Source organism: Lepisosteus oculatus, chromosome 2 (assembly GCF_040954835.1).
Source record: "Lepisosteus oculatus isolate fLepOcu1 chromosome 2, fLepOcu1.hap2, whole genome shotgun sequence".
In the NCBI taxonomy this organism is placed as follows: domain Eukaryota; kingdom Metazoa; phylum Chordata; class Actinopteri; order Semionotiformes; family Lepisosteidae; genus Lepisosteus; species Lepisosteus oculatus.
The window spans coordinates 10,890,786-10,916,015 of NC_090697.1; the positions used below are offsets into that span (position 1 = coordinate 10,890,786).

A 25,230-nucleotide genomic window follows, 5' to 3' on the forward strand; every position below is an offset into this window, starting at 1 on the left:
GGATTTTAAGTAAATTAAAATACCCACTCTGTCTCCTGTACCACAGGAATAATGGAGATATATTGTCATGAAAAGGACAATTATTCATACTGTACAGTATACACTATAGAAGAAGGCAGAGGCTTAAATAATTTTATATGTAACCTTGTAAATACTTTTTAATTTTCTAAAAACAATAAAATTCAATACAGAAATGATTACCATTTTTTCATCCCACACGAACCCCCTCAAGGATACTCCCCAACTAGTTTCCCCCTTTTTCCTCCTTGTATTCTCCAACACCGTCTGACACCATTTGCTGACTTGAGACAAGGAAGACACTTGTCTCCAAAAACTGGACACGGATTTCTACTAAACCAGATTCACTGCACCAGTCTCATGGAAGGACACATGCCTGGTTCGATCTAAAGAGATGACAACATGGAAAAAGGATGTGTACCTTCACGATGCTATGTACAGTTGTACATGGCACTAGGTACGAATAAATGTGTTACCTTGGGTCCTTACTTATGTGCGTATGTGCATACTGCATATAGAAGCATCATTTCCTTTTTAATCTCTACTGAATCTCCATTCCCATTGATCAAATGCTACGGTAAAAAAACTGCCTTGCGTTTAGTGTGTTTAGAGCAGGGGCACTTACATTTACACTATTTATATGCAGTTCATTTCATCAAGTGGACACTGGAAAATGTGTAAATATTGACAGTTACCATGGTCTGATGCCTCTGCAGAAGAGCTAAGTGCTCCAGGGCTGGACTAATGGTCTACACTAAAGCATAAAAGCTCTTCTAATAGAAATGAACAGACAGGAAAATTAAAAGCAAATGGGAATATTAAGTATGGTTTTATGAACTTATACCGATATACATAGCACATGCCAATGGAAACGTCAAATAAAAGCTACTGTGGAAGCCTCAGTACTGTGGAAAAGACAGGTCAATCTTTTGAGCCCAGGCCATCAGTCCTCCCCGGATGTCTTTCACAGCAATGTGTTCCAGCTCCACACCGGACATTTCCTGCAAGATCTGGACGGCCTTCTGGGAGTCATTCCCAAGCTTACAGATCACATACACTAAAACACACAAGAGGAAAAACTCCATCACCTTGTTGTAAACGTCAGTAAAAACAAGAGACATTACTGGGATGCTCCAGGAAGTGCTTCCTTTTAGAGTTGGATCAACGGCTCCTACTGCTGAAATAAAGGCGAGAAAGCACAACTAACAGCCAAGATTCATGGTGACAAAAATTACATCAAAACAAGACAAGCCATTATTCACTAATATGAGCACAGCACTAACCCAAGCCATTGTCCTTTGCACTTATCATTAATAACCATGTGCTGTGTGATCACATCTGTGAAGGACACTGAATCTTCTGCAATAAGACAGATTCTGTCTGCTCAAGAGTTCAGATTGGGCTAAACTTGGGCATGTGGTTTTGTCTCTTTTTGTGCCGTTTAATCAATCATACTTGATCTGCTGTCAGCAGTAGATGCTAGAAATCGATGCACACAATTTCACTAAAAGAATACAGCTCCAGAAGAAATGCTGTTCTTGCACAAGAGGTCTAATAGACATCACCTACTTATACAGTAAGTGCAGCCACTGAGTATAATTTTGATGCACTGCTTCAGTGTAATAAACACAAGCAGACAGCCTAATAAATGTCTTCACACCCAAGAACAGCTCACAAACTCCCCTTATTAAAAGAAAACATTGATTTTCTTTACTTTTTCATAGCTCAATGCTGACTATAAAGACCATATTATATATGTATATTATTATAGTACTGGCTCAGAAAGTTCAGTGTTATGATGGCTCTATTTTACAGATTAAACACGACCAGAGAGTCAGTGTTTTCTGGCAAAAACATTAATTTTGGATTTCCAAAGACAGATATTTTTGAAATGTTGGATATACATGTAGACAAAATAAATATGAACAGCTGAGACCTGAATTACTGTACTGAACAGCACTGAAGCATGGTAAATGTTAATGTTCAAAAGCACCTGAATATTGCAAAGAAAGAATTCTCAAAAACATTTAAAGGTTTAAATTGTACTATACACCATTCACACAATGTGAGCATTTCATGACAAAAAAGGTGAGAGACTGTTTTATGCCATAGGGTAACATCACATGAATTTCAATACAAATTTCCTTGTCTTCCAAGAAACAGCAAGTAATTTTGTTTAAAAAACAAGCACTTTCCATAAATAATATTATCCTACCTTGTCCTCTGCACCTAGTGCTCTCCTGAATTTTCTTTTGAGAGCACCACCTTTATGCTTTTATAGCACAGGTAACATAGTATGATATTAGGTAATGTGATGAATTTAGGGCTGAATTTAAAAATTGCCACCAACATCTGTTTTTGCTATTCTTGTCTTTTTCTCCATAAAATTTGAATTTGTAGTTAACACATTTAAATACCACAATCCATATGTTTCCAACAGGTCTTTGCATGGAATTCATCTACATTTTTTCAATTGAGTGCATTAAAATTTTAATTCAATTTCAACACGCTCAACCAACTCCATACTTCAACCTGGCCTGAAGTCTTATCATCAAGCAAATGACAAGAGAATATTTCGAAACTCCCATGACTGTGATTCACTTGGTAGAATTGCAAGTGGATCATTATAAGTATAATAAGTGCACACTGAAACATGCACAATGGGCCCATACGTAGGAGTAGGGTGGCCCCTACCCGCTATGGATTGGGAAGCAAACAACTCACACAGACGTGCAAGATGGGAAATTCAGAAGGAAATGGAAACACAGAGACCATTTCAAAATGGATACCATTTTTTAACACAAGACAGGCAACACAGCTCCATCCTGGAGGTCAATACCAGGTCTCAGACAATACCCCAGGGGTCGCCGAGAGGCAAGACAGCCCTGGCTGACTGAACTCACGCCCACCCCGGGCAGCACCTTACAGATGAGATAAGATCACTTTATTGGCCATATACAATTTCTTGTATTAGGAATTTGTCTTTTCGCATACCCCAGCTTGCTCTCCATGAGACACACAGACAGGGAGAGAAGCTGAGGGTCAGAGCGCAGGGTCGGCCATTTATAAGGCTGTTTGGAGTTTGTAAGTTCTCCTGTGACGTGCTGGCACCCTCTCTGCTTTCAGGTGGGTCCAAGTACCTGTTTATGAGCTAATTCTGTCTTGGCTGGAGTCAAGTACCTGTTTATGGGCTAATGCTTTTCATGCAAATAAGATCACTTAATTAGCCATATACAATTTCTTGCATTAGGAATTTGTCTTTTCACATACCCCAGCTTGCTCTCCATGAGAGACACAGACAGGGAGAAAAGCTTGGGGTCAGAGCGCAGGGTCAGCCATTGTACGGCGCCCCTGGAGCAGTTGGGGTGAAGGGCCTTGCTCAGGGGCCCAACGGAGGAGGATTCCCCTGCCGGCCGCGGGATACGAACCGGCAACCTTCCAGCCACAGGCGCAGTGCCACCGCGCCGCCCGTCACAGTCAGCTCGTCACAAGACCCGGGCTCGGACCCGGGCTCGGACCGACACTCCGCTCAACTGGTGCCCAGGAGGCCCTGCACAGGCTTTACGTCACAAGGCTTTTATCTTGTAAACGATGCAATTCTGGTCTCTGCATCATTATTTCCTTGTCCGACACGAGGTACCAAGAAAGCGAGTACAATTAAAAGGTTCACTCAAGAGCTCAAGCTGCTGGGTTTCCACTGGGTTTCTTAAAATAGTCAATTAAAAATACTTGCAATGAAAAAATAACCCTATGTATATTCACACACAGACACACACATTTCATATATATTCCACAAAACTATTTAAAACATAGGCTATTCATGAGGACACCAGCTGTCGGTAATGACTAAAATATGTCTGTATTGGAAATATCACCTAGCAACCCTGTCATCTCAACATGCTCATTGGATACCCAAAAGCCATGGTCATTTGGCGGTGTATAGATGCAGAGGCCTAATTAGGGTGAAGAAACTCGGATTACTCTTCTTTTGTGGTCTCAGCATGTTGCTGGGCCCTGTGCCGCTTGAGAACAGCAGCAGACCAGCTATTGTGCTCACGAATCAAATCACTTCCTGCAATTGACTCCATATGCATCTCTCACTGCAACTGTCAAGGACGTCTTCAGCACCTGGGACCTTTCAATCCCACGTGTGTGTCGGTTGGGAAGAAGCCTCGATTTGATAAAAATGTTAACTTTAGAAATGATCCAGGGTAATTCATGATCGCACTGCAATCCGAAAGGCTGAAATACACCTTTAAGAAGAAACCAGCATTAAAGTTTATAACCCCCTAAAACATCATGACTCATGACTGCTACATGAGTGTGATTATAACCTGTCCGACTTCCACAGGCCTTCACAGTGAGCTGCCAGCCTGACCACATCACTGACCTGGAAAATCTGATTTTCGGTCTGTCTTCTGCCTGCTCTCTTCTATTTTCTCCTTCAGCAGTTGTAAATGTGGAGCTTTTTTGTCCTCTAAACTAGCAAGAGGTATATCTGAGAGCAGCATATAGAAAAAAAAACCCAAGTTGATACAAATTGAAAGAGGATCCCATTAAAGCGAGCATTATAATATCACTAATAACTTGAAAGGCTTAGAAAACTCAGGAGTCTGATAATTACTTCACGTACAAAAGCAATAATGCTTTCATATCTGACCACTACCATTGTTCATGGTCCTTAGTGTAAAACACATCCGCAGACCCTGTACAGCAGTGTCTTTAAACAGGAATCAAAACTATACAAAGCTTTAAAGGGGAACTGAATTCTGTGAGGCAACAAAACGTCCGGTGATGTGAAGCAGCCCTATGACATTGTAAAGAAGCAGGCTTATGAATACATCTCTTAATACTGTTCTTGACTTCGAGACAGTTTTGCCGACAAATACTTCTTACTTGTTAACGGTGCCCACAGATCACGTTGGGACATTTCTGCGGTGAAATGCCACCTGCACAACCTGCACTTGTTTGCTCGTACATCGCAATACAACAGTCTTTACAGGGACTAGCGAGCAGGAAGGGCCGCTTCACATCACGGTTTGCGCAAACTCTCCCTCTTGCCTGTGATGAGACCAGGGGTTTGCAACAACACGGCGACTTACAGCACTTTCACAAATTCACGATTTTGTGTTCAATTCAGAATTTGTCCAGTTTTTCCTATGCCAGCAATTCACTGATTTTGTCGCTGGGATTTAATAACCGGTTTAAGAAACTGGAACAGCAGTTCCCCTTTAACAAGCCCTGTCAGGCATGGAGAAATAGTCAGACACAAGGGACTGAAAATGCTGGTTACCGCCACAAACACGAAAGCCCTGCCGTGCTACCAGTCCAAAGAAGGATACTGATTGAGACGGGCAGGTGGCAAATGTCGACCTCCACCGGCGGCCGGACGTCAAGGAGCAGGTGAGGGACGTGCTCCTCCAGGATCTCTTTATACTCCTGCGGAGGGATCGGATCCGTTACCATCGTGCCCTGCGGCTCTCTACACGGTCCGACCTTAAAGGACGGAATTAACCTAGACACAGTGAGGGCGAGCCCATTCAGCCTTGACAGAGGCAGGAGGAGGAGGAGATGAAAAGAAGAGGGAGTTTTACACAGCGCTTCTCAACCCAAATAAAAACGCAGCTTCGCTCACCTCCGAAGTGCAGCGCCCAACTGAGTGATTGTTTCTCACAGGGACAGTACAACGTACAAACCACACTTACCAGACTTTAACATGTATTGTTCTTTACAGTTATATGACTGTTAGCCTTGCATCTGTCCATCAGCTGTTGTGCTTAGGCTGTAACAGCCTAATGAAAAGCCACAAGATTGTCTGAACTTCATTTTAATAATAATAATAATAATAATAATAATAATAATTGCTTTCACTTATATAGAACTTTTCTGGACACTCCGCTCAAAGCGCTTCACAGGTAATGGGGACTCCCCTCCACCACCACCAGTGTGCAGCATCCACCTGGATGATGCGACAGCAGCCATAGTGCACCAGTACACTCACCACACATCAGCTCTCAGTGGGGAGGAGAACAGAGTGATGAAGCCAGTTCATAGATGGTTATTATTAGGAGGCCATGACTGGTAAGGGCCAATGGGAAATTTGGCCAGGACAATCTTTTTGAGAAACGCCCTGGGATTTTTAATCACCACAGAGAGTCAGGACCTCAGTTTTACGTCTCATCCGAAGGATGACTACTTTTCTATCCTTACAGCCGTCCAGATTTGTCAGAATATGGCTTTAGAGCTCACTTAATGTTGTGAATGTATAGTTATTTACAAGCTGAAGAATATCACTTATAAATACTCAACTGCATCCTAATCAGGTAACAGGAAAGATGATTAAGGATTCCCACCAAATCCCAATTTGACAGTGCAGCGAAGGAAAACCTCTTTCCTGTACCTGCAAACCTTAAAAATGTCAGCTCTGGCTCACAGCAAATCTATGTAGCAACATAAAAATAAAAAGAGCTGTTTCCTCTAACTGGTTAACTATATGTTTACTTACAAAGTTACTCTCTATAACAAGCAGAAAAAGAAAAATATAGCCATAAGCCTATTTCCAACCTAGTCCACTGTTCTTACCTGAACAGATATTCTTTGCTCTTGGTCAAGCAGACACAACCTTCTGCACTGGAAGTTCCAAACGGGAAAAGCAGAGAGAGAGAAAAGACAGGACATGAATTTATCCATGCAAATAATTCTATAACAATACTATAAGAGGTTCCGAAAGGATTATACATAAGAGTTTTTTCTTAGTCACATTCCATTCTCTTCAAATTTACCAATCTGGTCATCGTTGAGCTGAATATTATATTTGCCAAGACACTGCAGACATAGCGCAAGTGTTTACAGTTTTCTTACAAGGGCTGTCTGGGCCAAGATGAAAAGTAACAAGGATTAGAACAATCTTCAACTCAGTGGTTGAGAAATATGACTTTTCTGTTCCCGTTTCTGGGAGGTATGTGCCTCTATGGCGAGCCGCAGTTTGGTATGGATGTATTAGCTTGTCACAGTTGAGCGAGAGATAATATGTGTGCTCAAAACATAAAAGCTTTATCAGAAAGCCAACTGCGGTGAGGATGGGTTGTCAGTCTGTTAGAGGTCAGTGGAGAAAGGGGCCATAAACAGATCCCATTAGTCCACTGCATACAGGTAAAAAGCTGCAAACTGACATCTTGTGGCTACTAATGAAATTGCAAAGAGCTTGATGCTTCAGGTGTTTGGACTTACCAGACACAGATTAATATGATTCATATTTCATTGTATTCTTCTGACCATAGTTAAAACTTTTTCAGTTAATCAAGAGTAACTGGAAGTTACTCGCTGTTAAGTTGCAATGTGAATCTGACAGAAGGTAACTGATGAATTGATCAAATCCTCTTTCAGAGCCAACTGTCACAGATTTCAAGCATAAGTAGGAACTGTAAGGATGGAACATTGTACAGGCCTCTGGCCTCATTAACTAAGGAACTTATCTATAATCAGTAAGACAAGCACTTCATTCCTTCCAGAGAGTCTGCAATTTGTTAAACCTATCTTGATATTTTTAAAACAGCTCAGACCTTCCTTAATATGAAAATACAAGTCCAACAGAAGAGGTCCAAGTCCTTCTTGTTCTAGTGCTATACAAAAGTACAATTATTTAATGTAGTATTTCTGCATTTCATTTAAGATGATCAGTTCTGGCCAATCTATGTACGTTTTCCATGTTTTAGTCAAACTGTATCTTAAGTTTCCTTCCTAGCTGACGTTAGCTATACATAAAGCAATGGACTAACTCATATACATGAAGCCTGGATGGTTTTCACCTTCTGACAATGCCTACCACCATTCAGGCCGATGCCACAGAAGGGAATTCAACAGCACCCAGGTATAACAGACTGTATGTTGCCATTGGTAGAGCTGCCAATGTAACTGACGATAGATTCCCCTTTCTGTGTTGTCTACATCTGTTGTCTACATCTTTATTCACAGTAGGAGACAAAAAGATAACTAACGGCAAAGTCTAGTTTATTGTTCAATATTCCTCTGCCAAAGAGGACTATGAGTGAGCGTTTCCTTTGAACTGTGTCTCACGGAAAACACAGGTGTGGACTAATGGAAAAAAATGGCCAAATTTGTTCCTTTAGGATCTGCCAAATTGGTTGTGACATAAATCATTATGATTAGACTACAAACTTCACACTGCTGTCTGGAATGATTGGCTTTTTAGTCCACAAAGTTCCTGGTGCTAACTGTAACACACATTATTTAATTATAATTTTATCTGGAAGGATGAGGTGGAGAGGGTGTTTTCTTATTATTTAGACATTTTGAAAACTAAAGCACTTTAAAAGGTGAAACAAAACTGAATACACAACTGCAATTCATTTCCTTCATTTTTCTGGAAGTATGAGAAAAGCCACACTATTACCATAAATCAAATTAATACAAGAAAATACCGCAAACCTTAAAGCAACGATGACAAGACTATACAGTAAGTTCAGAGAAATATCACAACAGCCTCTCCTACTAGCTACAGTACATAAGCTCAGATGTCTGTTGCAGGCAACACCTTAATTATACCATTTAAACCAAAACCAGTTAACCAAAGAATCTACATGGGGTTCAGCCCAAAGCCCTGCAGGAGAACGGCCTAGAGGAATCTCTACTACAGAGAGGAGAAAATGGCCTGAAACAGGGATTAATGATGCCAGAGAGGCAGAGAAGGTGCCATGGCTGGGTGAGGCCCTCACATCACACTGGGCTCTGACCTTGTCCGTGGCAGCGGAGCCGCAGAATTTCTCATAGTCTTGCAGTGCTCTCACGCTGGGGTTTTCTCCACAGACCGAGCAGCCGGCCTGCCTGGGCCTCAGCTTGATCGTGCGGAAGCGCGCCTCCTGAGCATCGAACATGAGCAGCTGCTGGCGGTAGCCGGCTGAGGGGCAAGGGCACGTTAAAGAAAACCTTCGCCGGACCTCCGGCGCAGGAGAAAACAGCCGTTCCCCCGCGTTTTTCCCCACACGAGACGGCTGCGGCACGTCAGGAGGTCGTGTCATGTCATTTGCCAAACTGCTTTGTGCCAGACGGTGCCGCGGGATGCCGGAGCCTAGCAGGCAAGCAACGAGCGCAAGGCGGGGTACGCCGTGGATGGGACGCCAGTCCATCGCAGGGCAAGTGCAAGCCAATCATGAATGGGGACAATTTGGATCCACGGTAAAGGCAGAGGGGGGAGATTTGGCCCGGACACCAGCATAACTCCCTACTCTTTTCGAGAAATGCCCGGGGATCTTTAATGACCACTGAGAGTCAGAACTTCGGTTTAACATCTCATCCAAAAGACAGGGCCCACTACAAAATAGTGTCCCCGTCACTATACCGGGGCATTAGAACCCACACAGGCCGTAGGGTGAGGGCCCCCCGCTGGTCCCATTAACACCACTTCCAGCAGCAACCATAGCTTCCCAGTAGGTCTCCCAGCCAGGTACTGACCAGGCTCAACCCAGCTGAGCTTCAGTGGGTAGGCAGTTGAGAGCTGCAGGGTCATATGGCTGCTGGCACGTCAGGAGGTAAGACAATAAAAAACAAGAGGTATGACACTCACGGCAACCTTCTGAAAGGGCAGTCCACAACGAACAACACCATGTATAAAAAAGGCACACATATCAAATGAAATTACTGAAACATCCCCCACTTGAGCAAGTACTATGTTATATATTATGCAGTAATATTATACATTATATTATAATTAATATTATATTGTATTGTAAGATGAAGTAACATTTTGTTTTCTGCTTTGGCAGACTGTGGTGGATAGAATACTCCCATCCTGCTCTTCCCGCTCTGGGCTGGGATGATGATGGCCTTACAGGCATGATTTGTGAAAGCTGTGGTTCAGCTGGTCGAGGGAACTTCTGTTTTCCCTTCCTCATACTCCAGTGAATCACTCCATTTCTATACATTTTCCACCACATTTGGTTTGCCTTTCGTTTTAGGTTCATGTCGGTATGATTGAGACAGAGAGAGAAGACAGAGCACATATGGGATCTTTTCTGTCCGCTGTGCCTTCTTTCAAACCAAATTAATGACAAGCAGCGTGTTCGTGGACTAGACTATCCAAGACTAAGCAACAGCTGGTAACAAACACTTTTTCACCTACGTTCATGTCAGATTTCGTGTTATTACAATGTAGACATTACTCTGGTGCAACCAAATCTTTAACTGTTAGAAGTGATAAAAAAGCAGCTAAATTTAATGTGAAGTTAAGACAGCAAACATCTTCCATTTACTGCAAATTACATATAACAATTAATCTGCAAAGTTCATACTAAAGCCTAGTATCTCACAGGGTGAAGTTTAACCTATAGTATTAAGCACAATTTATTTTTTTAAATATTATTAGTTTATTTGACTGATGCATCCCTCACCAGGGTGGTGAGTCCAGCACCCTCACCTGTCCTCCATACTACTGCGTACACACCTACAAGGCTACACGATTCCCTCCTGGAACGCACAAACGTTCTATTGAGGAGTCCAGTGACCTTCCTGAAAATGACCATTTAATTACAAAGCACAACACAGAATGTTTTACTTTCCATTCTTTACTTAAATGGAACCATCACAGGCAAAATCTAAGCTAACCACAATGACTAAACAAGCTACCACTCTAAATCTTTCACTTCCTCAAAACCCAGTGGAGACACACAAGAGTGTCTTCATCTTCACACACTGGCTGTATGTGCGTAACTGCAAGCCAATCCCGTATTTTAAAAGCGAGTCGTTTCTGTCTGTTGCTATGAGCACAAAACTGGCCACCACTAATTGTAGCGCAGAGATTCAAAAGGGGGATGTGGGTTCTGTAGCTGCCTTCAGAACGGCACTGACACTGCAGTGTCTGCACTACTGGCAGTCCTGAGGTTAAGATAATACTGACGTTTTTCAAGTAAGACAACTCGCCCCTAACATTCAGCAGTGAGCCACAGCCTTTCACGTGTCGATAACTCTTTTCTGCTACTTTTCGCTCAGAGTTCACCAGATATTCACCTGCAGCTGGGCCACAAAGGCAAGGAATCGCCTGGGTGGAACCCTTTCAGTTCATCAGAGCTCCACTACAGGTAGCTACAGTACGTCATCAGGAAGAACTGTGTCCACAGCTTTTATACACACATGCGTGTGGCAAACAAAACCCACAAAGCTCAGACTTGTAAAGGATACGTTCTTGCCCAGAGGCAATCTTCAGAATCTCCAAAGCCTGGAAACACCCCATGATCCCTGGCACTGCAGAATCATTGAAAAAAATTAACTTAATTATGTTAATTATTTGCCTACAGGGGTCAAACAATGTAACCACAGGACACACGTTCACAGGATATGGGAGACTGAGAAAAGATTTCAAATATTGATACAGCACATATGCAGTAACGATTCTGAAGCATCGTTATGTGGTTTACCACTTGTTAGACTGTGAACAGCTTTTTGATTCCCAAGCATTGATCGCAGTACATTATCCATGTACTTCTGAGAGTGCCACCTGTAAATATAAATCTTTTGTCTACTGTTAAATCTTCTGTTAAAAATTCTAGAGATTTTGCTCATCCTGTACATACAGTTTACTACCAGTCTTTTATTTTTTTTAAAGAATGTCCATAATACCAAGCAAGCATTTGCTCTGCCTCTGTGTGCTCTATAGTGGAGACTTACCTACTCCAAGAACACCTCCGTCTGAGCAGTTGGTCACAGTCTCTGGGGGAGGGGGCACGGGGTACAGGCATCTGTAGCACGGACCCCCGCAGTAATTGTACACAGTGAGCTGTGAACAGAGTATTACAGTTAAAGCAATTCTCAAAGACACAAAGTGCTGCTGATGAACTGTTAAAGGGTCAACTACACTTGTTGTTCCAATTGTAGGGTTCGGTCTATATTTGCCAGGTGGCAGTCAAATGTTGCTATTTCTTCCATAGCGCTCATCACTCATGCTCTCCCAGAACACACTAATGGAGACCCGAGTGTTTGCACATGCTCAGGATACTCACCTGCCCCTCCATCCGCAGAGCGCTGGCGGAAACCAAAGGTTTGCCAGCAAGAACACAAGCGTCGTTAACCAAGTAGCGCGTGGGCACGTTGTCAGAACAGTCGGCTATGATATCGTACATGAGAGCGAAGGCATTAAGGAAATGTCCAACACATATTAACAACTCTGCGCCATGCAGGTTTCATCAGCACAGACCACAGAGCCATTATTAAACACCATTTACATCTATTAGACACCTATTAGACTATAGCTGATACACCTATTACACCTATTAGACTATAGCTGAAACACTTATTACCCCTATTATAGACCTATTAGACTATAGCTGAAACACTTATTACACCTATTATAGACCTATTAGACTATACAGTAGCTGATACACCTATTAGACTGTAGCTGATACTTCAACCAATTTTCTGATCATTTTTACATTTTGGCATTTGACGTTCATTGCCTGTCTGTCCCACGTGACATTTCCTTATAATAATCCAATTCTAAACATATTTTACTGTTCGTTTATCATAGTCATCGAAAGTTACATTCACCGTAATAATCAGAGATGTAACTGTCCACGAGAAGAAAACTTGAACTTGAACCCTTCCACCTTGGTGGATTTTAAGGGTTATTCATTCATAGAGAATAAATTGCATAAGATGAAAACAAGCCTATGTGTGATGACAATGAAAATCCTCATTTTGCGGAAAAAAAAAACAGGAACTGGCCCTGTGTCACCCCTCGTTTCAGTTGTCTTCCCAGTTCCGCTTCCGGAGGTTTTTACAAACCATACAAGGATACTGCTGAACGAGCTGCAGGGCGTTCTCGGGAGTCAGCTGCATGTGATATGGCACATAGTCCACTGCAGAGTTCAGCCTACGGGAACAAGAGTCGATTCCGCTACAGTAAGAGTCCAGTCGATGCCCCACACCGGCGCCTTGCACCTTTGTCCCATACGGTAACACGGTTTACCACAAAGTGCTCCGCTTCTGCCTGGTTTCATTTTTAATATTTGTGCATCAGGGGGAAATCAAGTCTCTTTAATTCCTAGTTAATAGTATTTAAATAGTCTCTGAGATCGAAACAATACTGAAATCATTCATCAATTATCTGTCTAAGAACCACTTATCCTAATAGCCCAACAGCCGTTCTGAGGTTGAAATGAATGTACATGACTGCTGGACATACCACCTGGATGGAATGGAACTTCCCCGGACCACACAGAAAGGAACTTTACAGCTATCTGGATGTAAAGCTAGCCAGCATGTCTGGGAGAGCTTTATTTATTTGTCTGACGCCTCTATCGAAAGTGACTTTCACCAACACACATTTGCACAGCTGGAACAATCGGGGGGGGGGGGGGGGGGGGGGGAGGTTTCTCGCTCAGGGCTACCAATGAAATCAGCTGCTTATGGATTCAAAATAAAAAAAAACACTAATTTACTGTAACAACTGCGGGTTCCTTCATGAAAGGACACCAGGAGATGTTATCCTTTCTCTTTTTTTTTTTTTACAAGGACCACTAAAGAATTTACACACACATTAGGGGATAAACCGAACATGTACACAGGTTTAGGGTGAGGGCAACATCGGGCGAGGGCGCTACAGTACTTTGACCAGTGAATAATTACTGAAAATCTCACTAAAAGGGGGAAAATATATATGTTAAAGTCCAATTCAGTCCATTTCTAAAAGGTTTAATCTTTAAGTAGTAACCAAGCAAGAGAAAGTTGAAAATCAATCATCCAATAGCCTGGGCAATCAAGTTGTTTTATGTTTTACAGGTTTTACATCCAAAAGAGAATAAAGGAAAACGACAAGGACAGATTCAAACAAAAAGCCTGAAATGAGTTAACTGTACATCTATAATTACCCTCCCTTCTTTAGGAAAATAACTTTGGGAGGGAAACTTCAAGAAAAGTGAATGGTTTTGTATGATGGTAACTGGGGATGAAAAAGGAAAACAGCATAAAGACTGATTCTTTCTGTCCCAGCATTCAACCCACCGTTGATCTCAATATCACTTCAGATTCATATCAGGCTTCAAAACAGCTCAAAAACACGAGAACAAAATCAAGAACATTGAATGGGCGATAAATCACAAAAATGGGTCAAAATCGCAACGCTAAAGAGTTTCGTAGACACATGAAACAACATTTGCACATTTCATCTACAGAAAGGAAAAGAATGTAAGAAACCGTCGACATATTTGTTGCGTTTTACAATAAACATGGAGGTGGCATGCGAAGTCTTCAGCCTGTTTTAGTGAAGTTACAAAAGGGAGATATGACAAAAATGGAAAATACATTTCTCAAGGAACAATGTCGTTCAGTTCTTTAGTGTCGCATAATACGGGCAGGAAGGCAAGCCGGGAACGATAACAAAAATAACGACTCAGAAAGAACAAGAGGTATTGAAATCTTTGTGTTCCCCTCCCACATTCACCTGACTACACCACCATTGAAATGTTAACAGCTAAGCTTGGTGGAAGACCAAACCAACAACTGAACTGTATAACTACAATAAGCCTGCTCTGGTTGATGACTAAGCAAAAACACATTTACATTGTGTAACAGAGTGCCCAGAGCTTGTGCAGCTGCGATAGCTTACAACAGGGTTAGGGTGAGGTAACGAACAGACGAAAGATAATGAACAAGAGAAGGCAACTCAGACCATTAACACATTTAGTCACCAGTAGCTAATAGATCTGAGGATCTTGTCATTTCTTGAGTGGTCTCAGCCAATTTGAATAGGGCAGAGCTGTTTTTCCACACGTCCCCACTGCATATTCTTTGACAGCAGGTAATTATTTTTTATTAAAATCAATAGTTTTTGCATATTCTCCTTTCCTTAGCAATATGCTGAGGGCCTTAACTTAGATAATGACTGTGGAGGACAGTTTTTCTGCAGAGAAACCAAGTCGACAGCAAATATGATAACCAAAATCACCCATTTCAAGAAAACAAAACACAATTACAGATTCAACAGCACCATCTGGTGGAATAAGTCTTTCAAATTCAATTATATTTATTGGTATGACTGACGAATTACATTGCAGCCGAAGCAACCAAAGAAAAAAGGCAACAGTAAGCATTTCCAAACATCCGGAGCAATACTTCTGTTTGAAGACTTCATCACTCTTGCTTAGACTCTGACAGGAGACCACATACTGGGCTGCCAGCTCTATTCATTTTCCTTGTCCTTCTCCTAGTAGAATCGGAAGCTGTTCCAATTCTTGCAGGACTGGGGATTCGATTTGGAAGAGCAGAATGTTCTGTCTAATCCAGGAGTGTGTCTAGCAGGGAAGCAGAAAATGCAACTGTCCCTGCTGTCAGTGGGAGCACAGCCTGTCCTCTCTGGGTAGCCATGTCTCCCGGTATTGCAGCTTCTATGGCCAGGCTGTGGTCTCTGAGCCTGTAATTCATCGGGGTTTATTTCTCCTGGTTGTCTCTTAGCAGGGTCAGATACTTGGTCGGTGTGTACTGAGTTTTTAAAGCCCGGTAGCATTCCAGTTTGTGTTGTTCATATGCGCGTGTGTCCCAGGGGACGAGGCAGTGTTTTTTGTGCTGTAATTCGATTGACCTGATTTGAAATGTCTTTTGCACTGCTGTCCTGAAGCTGGTCAGCGAGACTCGGTGCAGTGAAATTCAGGACCAGCTGGCTGCGAGGGGCGTGTCTCGATCAGTCCTCGCCTCAGCAGTTTCTTGTAGTGGAAAACATTCTGGTCAGATTTTATTAGGTGCAGCCAATATTGTATTGATCTCTTTTGACTGGACGCCCACTTAATTGCCTTATAGAGCAATAGGTTCAATTATGCCAGAGTTTTGAGGGAAGATTCATATTCTGCAGCCTCCTTCTTATAGCATAGAAAGCCCTGTGTGCTTTCTCTTTCAATGCCCTCATTGCTAGGACAAAAGTCCCTGACGATCTGATCTTTAGACCAAGGCATGCACAGCTGATTGTGTGTTTTACTGCACTGTTACTCCGGGTGAATACATTCCCCCGAGATCTGGTTTTCTTTGGGGAAAAGCTCATCCCTATTTTTGTCCGGTTTTTATGATCATTGCCCAGTTTTGACAGTTCAGCTCCAGCAAAGCAAGGCTCTGCGGCAGCCCCTGCTCTGTGGACTACAGTAGGACCAAGTCATTAGCATAGAGTAGTAATTTGATCTGTGTTGTGTCACACAAAGCCAGAAGCCGCAGACTGTCCCAACCCCACTGCTAAATTAGTTACACTGTAGACTCCTACACCACTTTGCAGACATTTGTAACATAAAGAAGTTCCTAATGCCAAAGTGAGTCTAAGGTTCTATTAAGATCAATAAAACTGGCAAACAGTTTCCTTTAGCTCACTGGTGGACATGCTTGTTTATAAGTGTCTAGGGTGTCAATGTGATTAGCCGGCGCAGTTGTTTGCTAAAAAGCGAACATGACCTTTACTCAGAACACTGCTCGGTAAGGAAGGCCACTATTCTGAGAACACTGAAAAACACCTTTGCCAGGTCACTGCTCGTTCAGGTACAGACTGTGCAGACTGCAAAATACATGCTGTACTCGCAGATGCCCCGATAGTGACTGGGGTCTCCACAGTCTGAGCCGGCCTTGCTGCAGTGTCTAAGCATCGCTTTGCTGACTCGGTCTTGGCCGCAGGTCTTTCACCTGGATTTCACTAGCAACTCCTGCTCTGTGATCAAGGGAGTTTAAGAAGTTGTGTCTTCAATTGCCAATTCCAGAGTTTTCCAGAGCTGACTTTTTCCATAGATGTTGTTTTGGTCTAACGCTTCTACATTTGGTAACTATTGGTGAAGTTTTTAAATGTCTTTTTCCAGACTATAATTGTGGATGGCCAACTCTTTGGGTTTTGATTTAAAGTGCTTCACTTTTCTCAGAAGCAATTTTGGTTTATTGACTTCTTGATTTCTGAGAGCTGCCTGTTTATAGATGCAATTTTTTCAAGGGTGTGTGTGTTTGTGGTACCCGCAGTATTTGAGGCGCGGATCTCCATTGTGTGGTTGTCTGCATCATTGTTTTGCTAGTTGCCGCCAAGCTGTCCCATGGTTTTCACAGTCTGCATCAAACCATTAGTCTTTCCCTTTGTTTCTGTATTTTATCCATTACCTTACTTGATTATAAAACTGATTTTGCATGGGAATAATTTAGAGGCTGTCTATCTAAACATATCTCTGATTTACTGGTTTGATACGGTGCCTCTAGGGATGAGGCATCATGAGACACAGACGAGGATCTGGATCCCTCCCAGCTCTGAACTGGTCTGAACTGGTGCGGTGCTGGAGAGCTTCTGTCTGGCTCTGCTGGGTTCAGCTGGTCTGGATGGAGTGTGTGGGTGTTTCTGGTCAGAGCTTATGGGAGGACAGTTCTGATCAACCACGGTTTATAAAGTCAACTCGAACTAATCCAAGGCAGTGGAATCTGATGATCTGTGAAAACCGTTAGGCAGTAAGTGCTTCTGTTACTGATCTGTTGAGCGAGTTGCCTCTGAACATAACCAAGTTCGTGTTTGTGTGTCACCAGTTTTCCCAGTGGTTGAAGAAGCTGTATTCCTTCCAAATCAATAACGCCACCAGGATTGCAAACAAGAGAACTTTTCGCAGGTAGCTAGTCACTTATAAGTTAATGTTGTGATAATATCAGTTCATCTGTTTTCTGATACAATCAGTTTAGCTATTCCATGCTGTGATGGGTGGAGCGGTGGCTCTGTGGCTGAGGATCTGCGCCTGTGACTGGAAGGTTGCTGGTTAAAATCCCGCGGCCGGCAGAGGAATCCTACTCCGTTGGGCCCCTGAGCAAAGGCCCTTCACCCCAACTGCTCCAGGGGTGCTGTACAATGGCTGACCCTGCGCTCTGACCCCAAGCTTCTCTCCCTGTCTGTGTGTCTGTGTCTCCATGGAGAAAAGCTGGGGTTTGCGAAAAGACGAATTCCTAATGCAAGAAATTGTATAGGGCTAATAAAGAAATTGTATTATTATTATTATTATTATTATTATTATTATTATTATTAAGATCACAATGCTAGAGAGTGGGAACTCCTGTGTAGCCCTCTGCCACTGCACAACGGACCTCCGATCACCGGTGCCAGCGTGCAGTATGGAGCAGCCTGGCATTCCAAGGGCTGGCTTAGACAGCAGCTGGAGGGTCTTCTCTGATGCCGGGCACCGGTCAAGGACAGACATTTGAGCCCGTTGACCCTGCGTTCACTGACGAATTTCCCATGTGAATCAATGAGAAGACCCGCCTGGCATCCTGTCGCCGGGGAGAGCGACTGCGCGAGAGGGCAGAATGAGGAGGGCACGGCAGTCTGGCACTCTGGGTATCGGGCAGGCTGGGGGCACTGGTGTGGCAGAGTGGGCAGTGGAGATGCCAGTGGTGAGCGTGTGTGGGGGGAGCGAGTGTCAGGAAGGAAATGGGGAGTGAGTGCTGTGTCTTGGGCCTCCGGGCTCCTCTGTGTCTACTGATGGTTCTCTGACGGGAGGTGGTGAATTTCCCCTTATTCTTTTAGGTACACTGCAGTCTCCCTTCGAGCTCCAACACATCAATTCAGCTACGTCTAAGATATTGTTTGTTTTTTTCCCCAGTTTGTTGTCACGCTCCATCTGCTGATTAACTGAGGCCTCGAATTCGGTTTCCCCTGGGAATATTTCACCTCTGAGTGGCTGTGCTGCTTCCCTCCCTGCCTGCCTGCGCGCGGCGTCGGGCTCGGCCCAGTGACACCTCTGAAGGGAGCCCGGCGCGTGGCCAGGCTCTCTGGCGGTGCTGCGCTGCTCGGCAGTCTGCGCCCTGGCCCTGCGAGCCGCTGGTGCCGGCTGAGGGGTAGCGCAGATTCCCCTGTGGTTCTCTCTTTCCGCATATTAAGAATTGTTCTTTTACATTTTTCAGGATCCACTAGATCCTCTGACCTGTTTTGCTGACATTGTGTTACTTCTACACTGTCTATAGAGCGCTCTAGAAAACAACACAACCTTATGATCACCTTATTAAAAAACATGGATAAAATGTGATTTTCTCAGCCCTTCTATCTAAATATTGACTCAGAAACAAGGGCCACATTAGGTGCTAATAAGAGATGCTCAGTCTTTCCGAAGAGCCCGGATTCATTTTGTGTTCTCAACCCCAGGACCTACCTCTTCAGGGACGCTGCAGCAGACAGGGCCTTCGGCATTCCCTTCCTGTCCTCTCCGTGAAGCACCTGTCTGTGCAGGTTACCCAGCTCCACCTCATCATAGTCCAGCAGCCCCAGTCGTCCTGGAGTTGTGAAAGATGTGCAAGAGTTTGCCACAAGCGCCTCACTTTGAATGAAAGACATGCTACGGACCTGCCGCCGACAAGAGGGGAAACCACTGAAGCCTCTAGTCTTGAGAGGCATTCGCAGCCCCCACTACAAGAAGGACAGGGACTGCACTGTCGCTTGTATTATACATCTCGACAGGTGGTCGTGCCGTCCACAGAAAAGGAAAAATACGTCACAGAACCCAATCTGTCAAGTTGTCAAACTGACCATCTAATTTAATAACCACATCCTATGTTTTTATATCCAATACTATTTGGATGGCAAACTGCTGAAAATGTCATAGTGTTCTGTGTTCTGCAGCAATTGGCCTCACAGCAATGTGCAATCCTGGGAAACTCTTAACATAGGACCATTTTCTCAGGAATCCAGTCTATTATACAGAGAGCACACACAAAGGGAATACTACTCAATCAGACAGGTGACCCTGTAGATGTATTATCTCTGCCTGTCCACGCCTACATGCTTATTTATAACAGATGGACACATCAAGTATTGCATTTTATGAAATTCCATCATAAATGAACCAAGTGAGTCTTAGCATATAACGTTCATGGGTCTTTGGCAAACGTTTTTCCACAAGTCAACACTTGTAGAATAAACCTACCTTTGGCCTTCATAATGTTTACCTTAAATCAGAGGTTGCACCGTGGATGTGCTTCAGTGTACAGTGACATGTTTTCAAACACAACATTTAAGATTCATCTGGAAGCACGACATTTAGACATTTTATTCATTCAAATCTGCCATAGTTGTAAAACTGCAAATGGAACACAAATGAAAGAAGACAGTTTGCTAGGTAGTCAAACTGGCCATCTTATAAAAACCTACTATGCTTTCATATCCAAGATGAAAACTTTTTACAATTACGTATGGTCCTATACACAAAGGTATACTTTTATCCCTAAATTGTTTCTTCATATTCTTGTATGTAATATCTATAAACTGTCGGTAAACTTGTTGGTTTCCTGATAAACACATCAGGAAAAAACATCTAAAATAATCGTCCCGCTTTCACAAAAATAGGACATACAGCAAAAATTGGACATCTGGCACACTCCAACTCTCCTATAACTTATAAAACAATAGAAAAAAAAGTCTGACTAGCCTATTCCCTTTTTAATCTTAAATTATGTTATAAGTAAATTATATTACACACAAGATGCCTTGCCTTTTTCCAAACTATAAGGGGAACAGCATTAACAGCAGGAAGTGTTCAGTAATGAAGGCAACGCGGGTTGAGAGGTTCTGGAAACAGTACTATACTCACGAATCACAATAAAGGTAGATTTCCTTATTCGCTCATCTATTTCAAATTGTAATGAAGTGCTGGATCATCTTTTGACTTCTGATTCCACAATATCACTGGACTCTTAAAAACACATTACATTATTCTGTACTCTTTTTTTTCTTTGTAACACTGGGCATGATGCTGCCTTGCTGGCTTTCTGATTGTTAATGATGGGTATGCTGTAAACTGAATTGTTGTTACTGATATTATTAAAAACAAATAAAAAGAATATAAAAAAACACACGGGGGGTGACGTGCTATGAGGCGTTACTGGTTACACATCTCAGTCGGCGTTCCGTACCTACGCCAGCTGCAGCCAGATACTGCGCCAAAGGACAGCCCAGCCCTCCGCACCCCACGACCAGCACAGAGGTCCTGCACAGCTGCTGCTGCCCTGCAAGCAGAAAAAGCACAGCCTTGGATCAAGTAGCAAAACACTGCACCATTTCCAAGAAAGGGAAAACTGGGAAACCCACTGGAAAGCAGGGAACAAAATCTGTACATCTGATAGCTTAAAAACAAAATGAGTATTGTTAAAACAAAAAACAATTTTGGTATGTAAATGGTTAAGTACAGAATAGTCAACCAATCCTTAATTAAATGACACTGGTTCTCAGTTCCACAAAGACACACTTATGATAGTTACAGGAGAAGTATCTGCTCTTCTCTGGACTGATTATGTTACCATATTACAACCAAGATATTGCTCCTCCAGAATCAGTTCAGAGAAGAGCAACTACTCACATCCTCTGATGTCAAGCAATGATCTATGCCAGCAAGCTAAAACAGAAGAGTCTTTTTAGTCCCGAACAGAAGATGCTATGAAACTAATCAAAATCATCAAAGGCATTGACAACCCAATAGACATCATCAGAATCAGTGAAACACAAACCACAGGACTGGAGTGCAAAGTGCATTTAAAATTAAAAACAAGAGGCACTGTATACAAACAGTTTATAACAGGCTATCCAGCCATGCTGATGGAGCAGATACTATGTATTTTCAAGAAAAAACCTCCAAAAGATCTTAGATCGAGTAGATACTAGCAACCAAACAAGCCAGATAGATCAAAGCTGTAATAGGAAAACCAGGTTGTTGCTGTAAGAGCAGGCACTCTTTGCTCTGCATCAGGATTTCCAAACCAACATCCCAGAACAGGGCACACCATGATAAGAGTTTCTATCCATCAGACGAGATGTTAAAATGGGATCCTAACTACCAACAGCCTCTTCTCTTTGAAACCATTTATATTGTAGCGCCCTCATCAGGCAGTGACGGGACACGGAGCAGACAAGCAGTGGGGCTGGTGATGTCACTCCTCCGGAGAGCATGCTGGGATAAATGGGATCTTGTCTCAAACTATCAGAGACATTGCTAACTGCTGGGACTCGGGGGGAAGGACAGGGGTTTATGTACATATTATGCGAGTGTACATCTGTGGCTGTCCCATGTTTCCCCATCCAGGTCTGTGACCTCATGTTCCCACCCTGACCTGCCTGGCCTCTGTCTGTCAGGACCCCCCCTTCACTCTATGTTATAAACAGGTTTCTTTGTATTGCTTGGTGAGAACATTTGAGGCTTGATAGCGTAAAAAGATTACAACAGGGAACATCAGGGTACATGCTTTTGAGAAAAGGTTGTATTTGGGCCACCACAATCAGACTACTGTGGAAACCTGGGGCTGCTGAGCTTTGACAGTACACGTTCAAGGACGTGGAATCCCACTTGAATCAAAAAATAATTTGAGGTTTGCAAAACTATGCCACTGGCCAGCAGACTGAGAACAGCCCTGCCCCACATAATCAACAGCAACTAGATGTATGGGGAGGAAGAGCGACCCATCAGCTAGGACCTCCAGTTCCTTTGGGACACCATTGCCTGGGATGAAGACCAAATGTGCCCACAATGGTAGTGAACCTGAACCAGGAGAAAGCCTTCGACAGAGTAAACCACAGCTGTCTGCTTGGAGGGGTGGAATGCTTCAGTTTTGGAGAGAGTTTCAGGCACTGGATACAGATACTGTTCTCTGAAGTGGGCAGCAGAGTCGATATCTGGGGGGAGAGACGTGCCGCATTTCCCCCAAAACCCGACTGCATCTTCTTCTGCAACCTCTGAGGGGCACTGCGGGAGCCAATCAGCCACAAGTACCAGTACTTTGTCAGGCTGTGGTTCTCCATCCTGATGAAGCACCTGGTCCAGTGGACAAACACTGGACCAAAAGCAGAAAAGCAACCTGAGTCCTACTCCCACGCTGTCAAGTGGAGCAGGAGGTACGAGGCCACGAGACAGCCAGAGCTCTGCACCGACCACAGGGTCCTGTACAAGGGGGTGAGGGAGCAACTGTTCACCGGGGAGAGGCTGCAGGCTCCCAGACAAGTCTGGGAAAGGATGCAGCCAAAAGACCTAGATAACAAGTTAAAGGGTCTCAACTGGATGGCGGTGCGCCAGAGAGAGGTCCTCAACAGACACTCGCTCACCAGGACACGGATCGTCAAGGAGACGCAGGAGCACGTGTTCTGGAGCCGCCCCTTCGCCAAAGCGGTGTGGGGCAGAAGGGACAACACTCTGCAACTCCTGGGAGCGGGAGAGGTGCTAAGATACCAGTGCCTCCTGCTGGGCCTGGCACAGACAGGACTGGCCAAAGGGGCACAGTACTTGCTTTGGCCGCTGGTGTCCCTATCAAAACAAGGGCTGGGGAACGTGAGGACCACTCTCATCCAGCCCAGCACAGAGACGAGAGCGAGGGAGCTGGAGGAGAGGATCCTCATGAACCTCAGAGGGAGGATGAACCTTGACATCGCCAAGTGGGGATTCTCCACGGCGAAGGAGCCCTAGAAGAGACTGTGGGCCCTGTACAGGGACTAAGGAGGAAAACCCTGTTCCCTGAGCTGCTGCGGAGGACTGCAGTTTCAGAGCCGGGGACAGGGGAAAGCCGAGGACAACAGCAAGCGTTAGGGCTTGGAGGGACTCTTTCATTGTGCAAATCCAGCCCCAGCAACCACTTGCACAGGGACTGACTGAAAAAGGACAATCACCTTTTTAAGAATGAAATATAGTAGAGGTTGCACGACTTTGCGTGATTTGTTAGAGTGTAAAAATGTTTACTGTGAAATAAAGTTTGTTTGAAAAAAAACTATGGTGTTCAATTTAAAAAAGAGCACTTCTAACCCCACTGTTCTGCGTGTTTATTGCCCGCGCTACAGTATGTTTCTCTACTAGGTTATTAAAGATCCAATTTGTAAAACAAGGGGTATTATTCCTGGTGTCCTACTGTAGCTAAATGCCTGCCTGGGCTTACCCGGTCTGCTATTTCAATTCAATTCACTCCAGAACAATCGTTAAAAACAGCCAAGAACGTGTGCGTGTCATGCTTATATACCTTTAACACCGAACTGGGGGACAAGCAGTTGCCTGCTATACCTCATGATCTCTTCGTTGGAGAGAAATGGCTTTTCTTGCAGGGGAGTCAGTTGTGTCACAGTTTCTTGTACATCAATTGCTTCAGTGCTGCACTGGGAATCCTTGCAAGGCAAAGAAGAAATTGGAGAACCCTTACAAAATATATATACATGTTTATAAATGAGTGTCAAGGTTTTCTAGCAGAGGTTTGCTAAACCGGTCGTTAGAATTAAGTTCCTAACTTACAAATAAGGTTTTCGGATTATGAATTTCAGCTAAACAACAAAACATGGGAAACAATGTTTGTATAGTTAGACGCCATTGGCCAAGTTTAAGTCATATCGATCTCTTTTTTGATCATTTGCTCCGAGAAAGCAGCGAGCTCTTCATAATCTAATTCGTCAACACAGTGTGAGCAGGCGACACCTTACAATAACACAGAAATCTCTGCACTAAATACAACGTTTTGTCAAATGAAAGAACAGTGAGCATGTAAGTCTTCAGATCTCCAGAGGCTGAGCACTTAAAAATGAGCTTTTCTCTCGTTTTCTGCATTACCTATTTAGATTATACGTAGTGCACAGTACTTAATAAAGTTACCTTTTAGGATTACTTGGATTACTATATAACGAGAAAAAATAATACTGACATAAAAGCTGCTGTGTCGTGCACAATCAAAGGGTTTGAACTAAAAAATGAAATACCTTCAACAACCGTTCGAGTTTGTCCTTTAAAATGCCAATCTCATTTTCTTTCACCAACAGTTGTTCCTTCAGGCTTACTATATCTTGCTCCATAACCGCTCTGTTTTTTTTTAACTTTTCAGGCTTACTTGAGAACAAAAGTATCTATCTATCGACTCGTAATGTAAAGATAACTTGCTAATGAATCTTTTCTCAGCTCGGGCTTCCTGGACTGCAGCAGGTCCCCACGTGTTTCTCGCCACGTGAGCGCAGAGCAGTGTCATGTGACTGACTGGCGCTGCAGGGAGTTCGTGTTTGCATCTTTTTGAGTCTATGCTTTTCAATACAGATATGGGTCATCTTTTTTCAGAAAGACTTTTTTGCTGTGATTGTTTTATCGTCGGTATCTGTTTATTTGTGTGCCGTGTGCTTTACTTTCAAAGGATTACTTTTTTAAGGCACCATATAAAGTAATTATATCATTGCTATCCCCAACGTGGTCTAAACAGCATGTCAAATTGGAGATCGTCACA

The 25,230-nt window shown here is 43.4% G+C and overlaps 1 protein-coding gene across 1 annotated transcript; it reads right to left on the minus strand.

The window, feature by feature from the left end:
* Positions 1-828: 828 nt before the first annotated feature.
* mocs3 (molybdenum cofactor synthesis 3) lies at positions 829-24,951 on the minus strand. Its single transcript, XM_069196963.1, has 13 exons — positions 24,719-24,951; positions 23,995-24,136; positions 20,917-21,009; positions 19,161-19,281; positions 12,821-12,898; positions 12,030-12,144; positions 11,698-11,806; positions 11,212-11,274; positions 8,772-8,935; positions 6,601-6,648; positions 5,361-5,457; positions 4,409-4,516; positions 829-1,075 (listed from the first exon to the last, which is right to left on the minus strand). Exons 1-13 carry the CDS (start codon positions 24,809-24,811, stop codon positions 918-920), a joined length of 1,389 nt encoding a protein of 462 aa, XP_069053064.1. The 5' UTR covers positions 24,812-24,951; the 3' UTR covers positions 829-917.
* Positions 24,952-25,230: the final 279 nt, after the last annotated feature.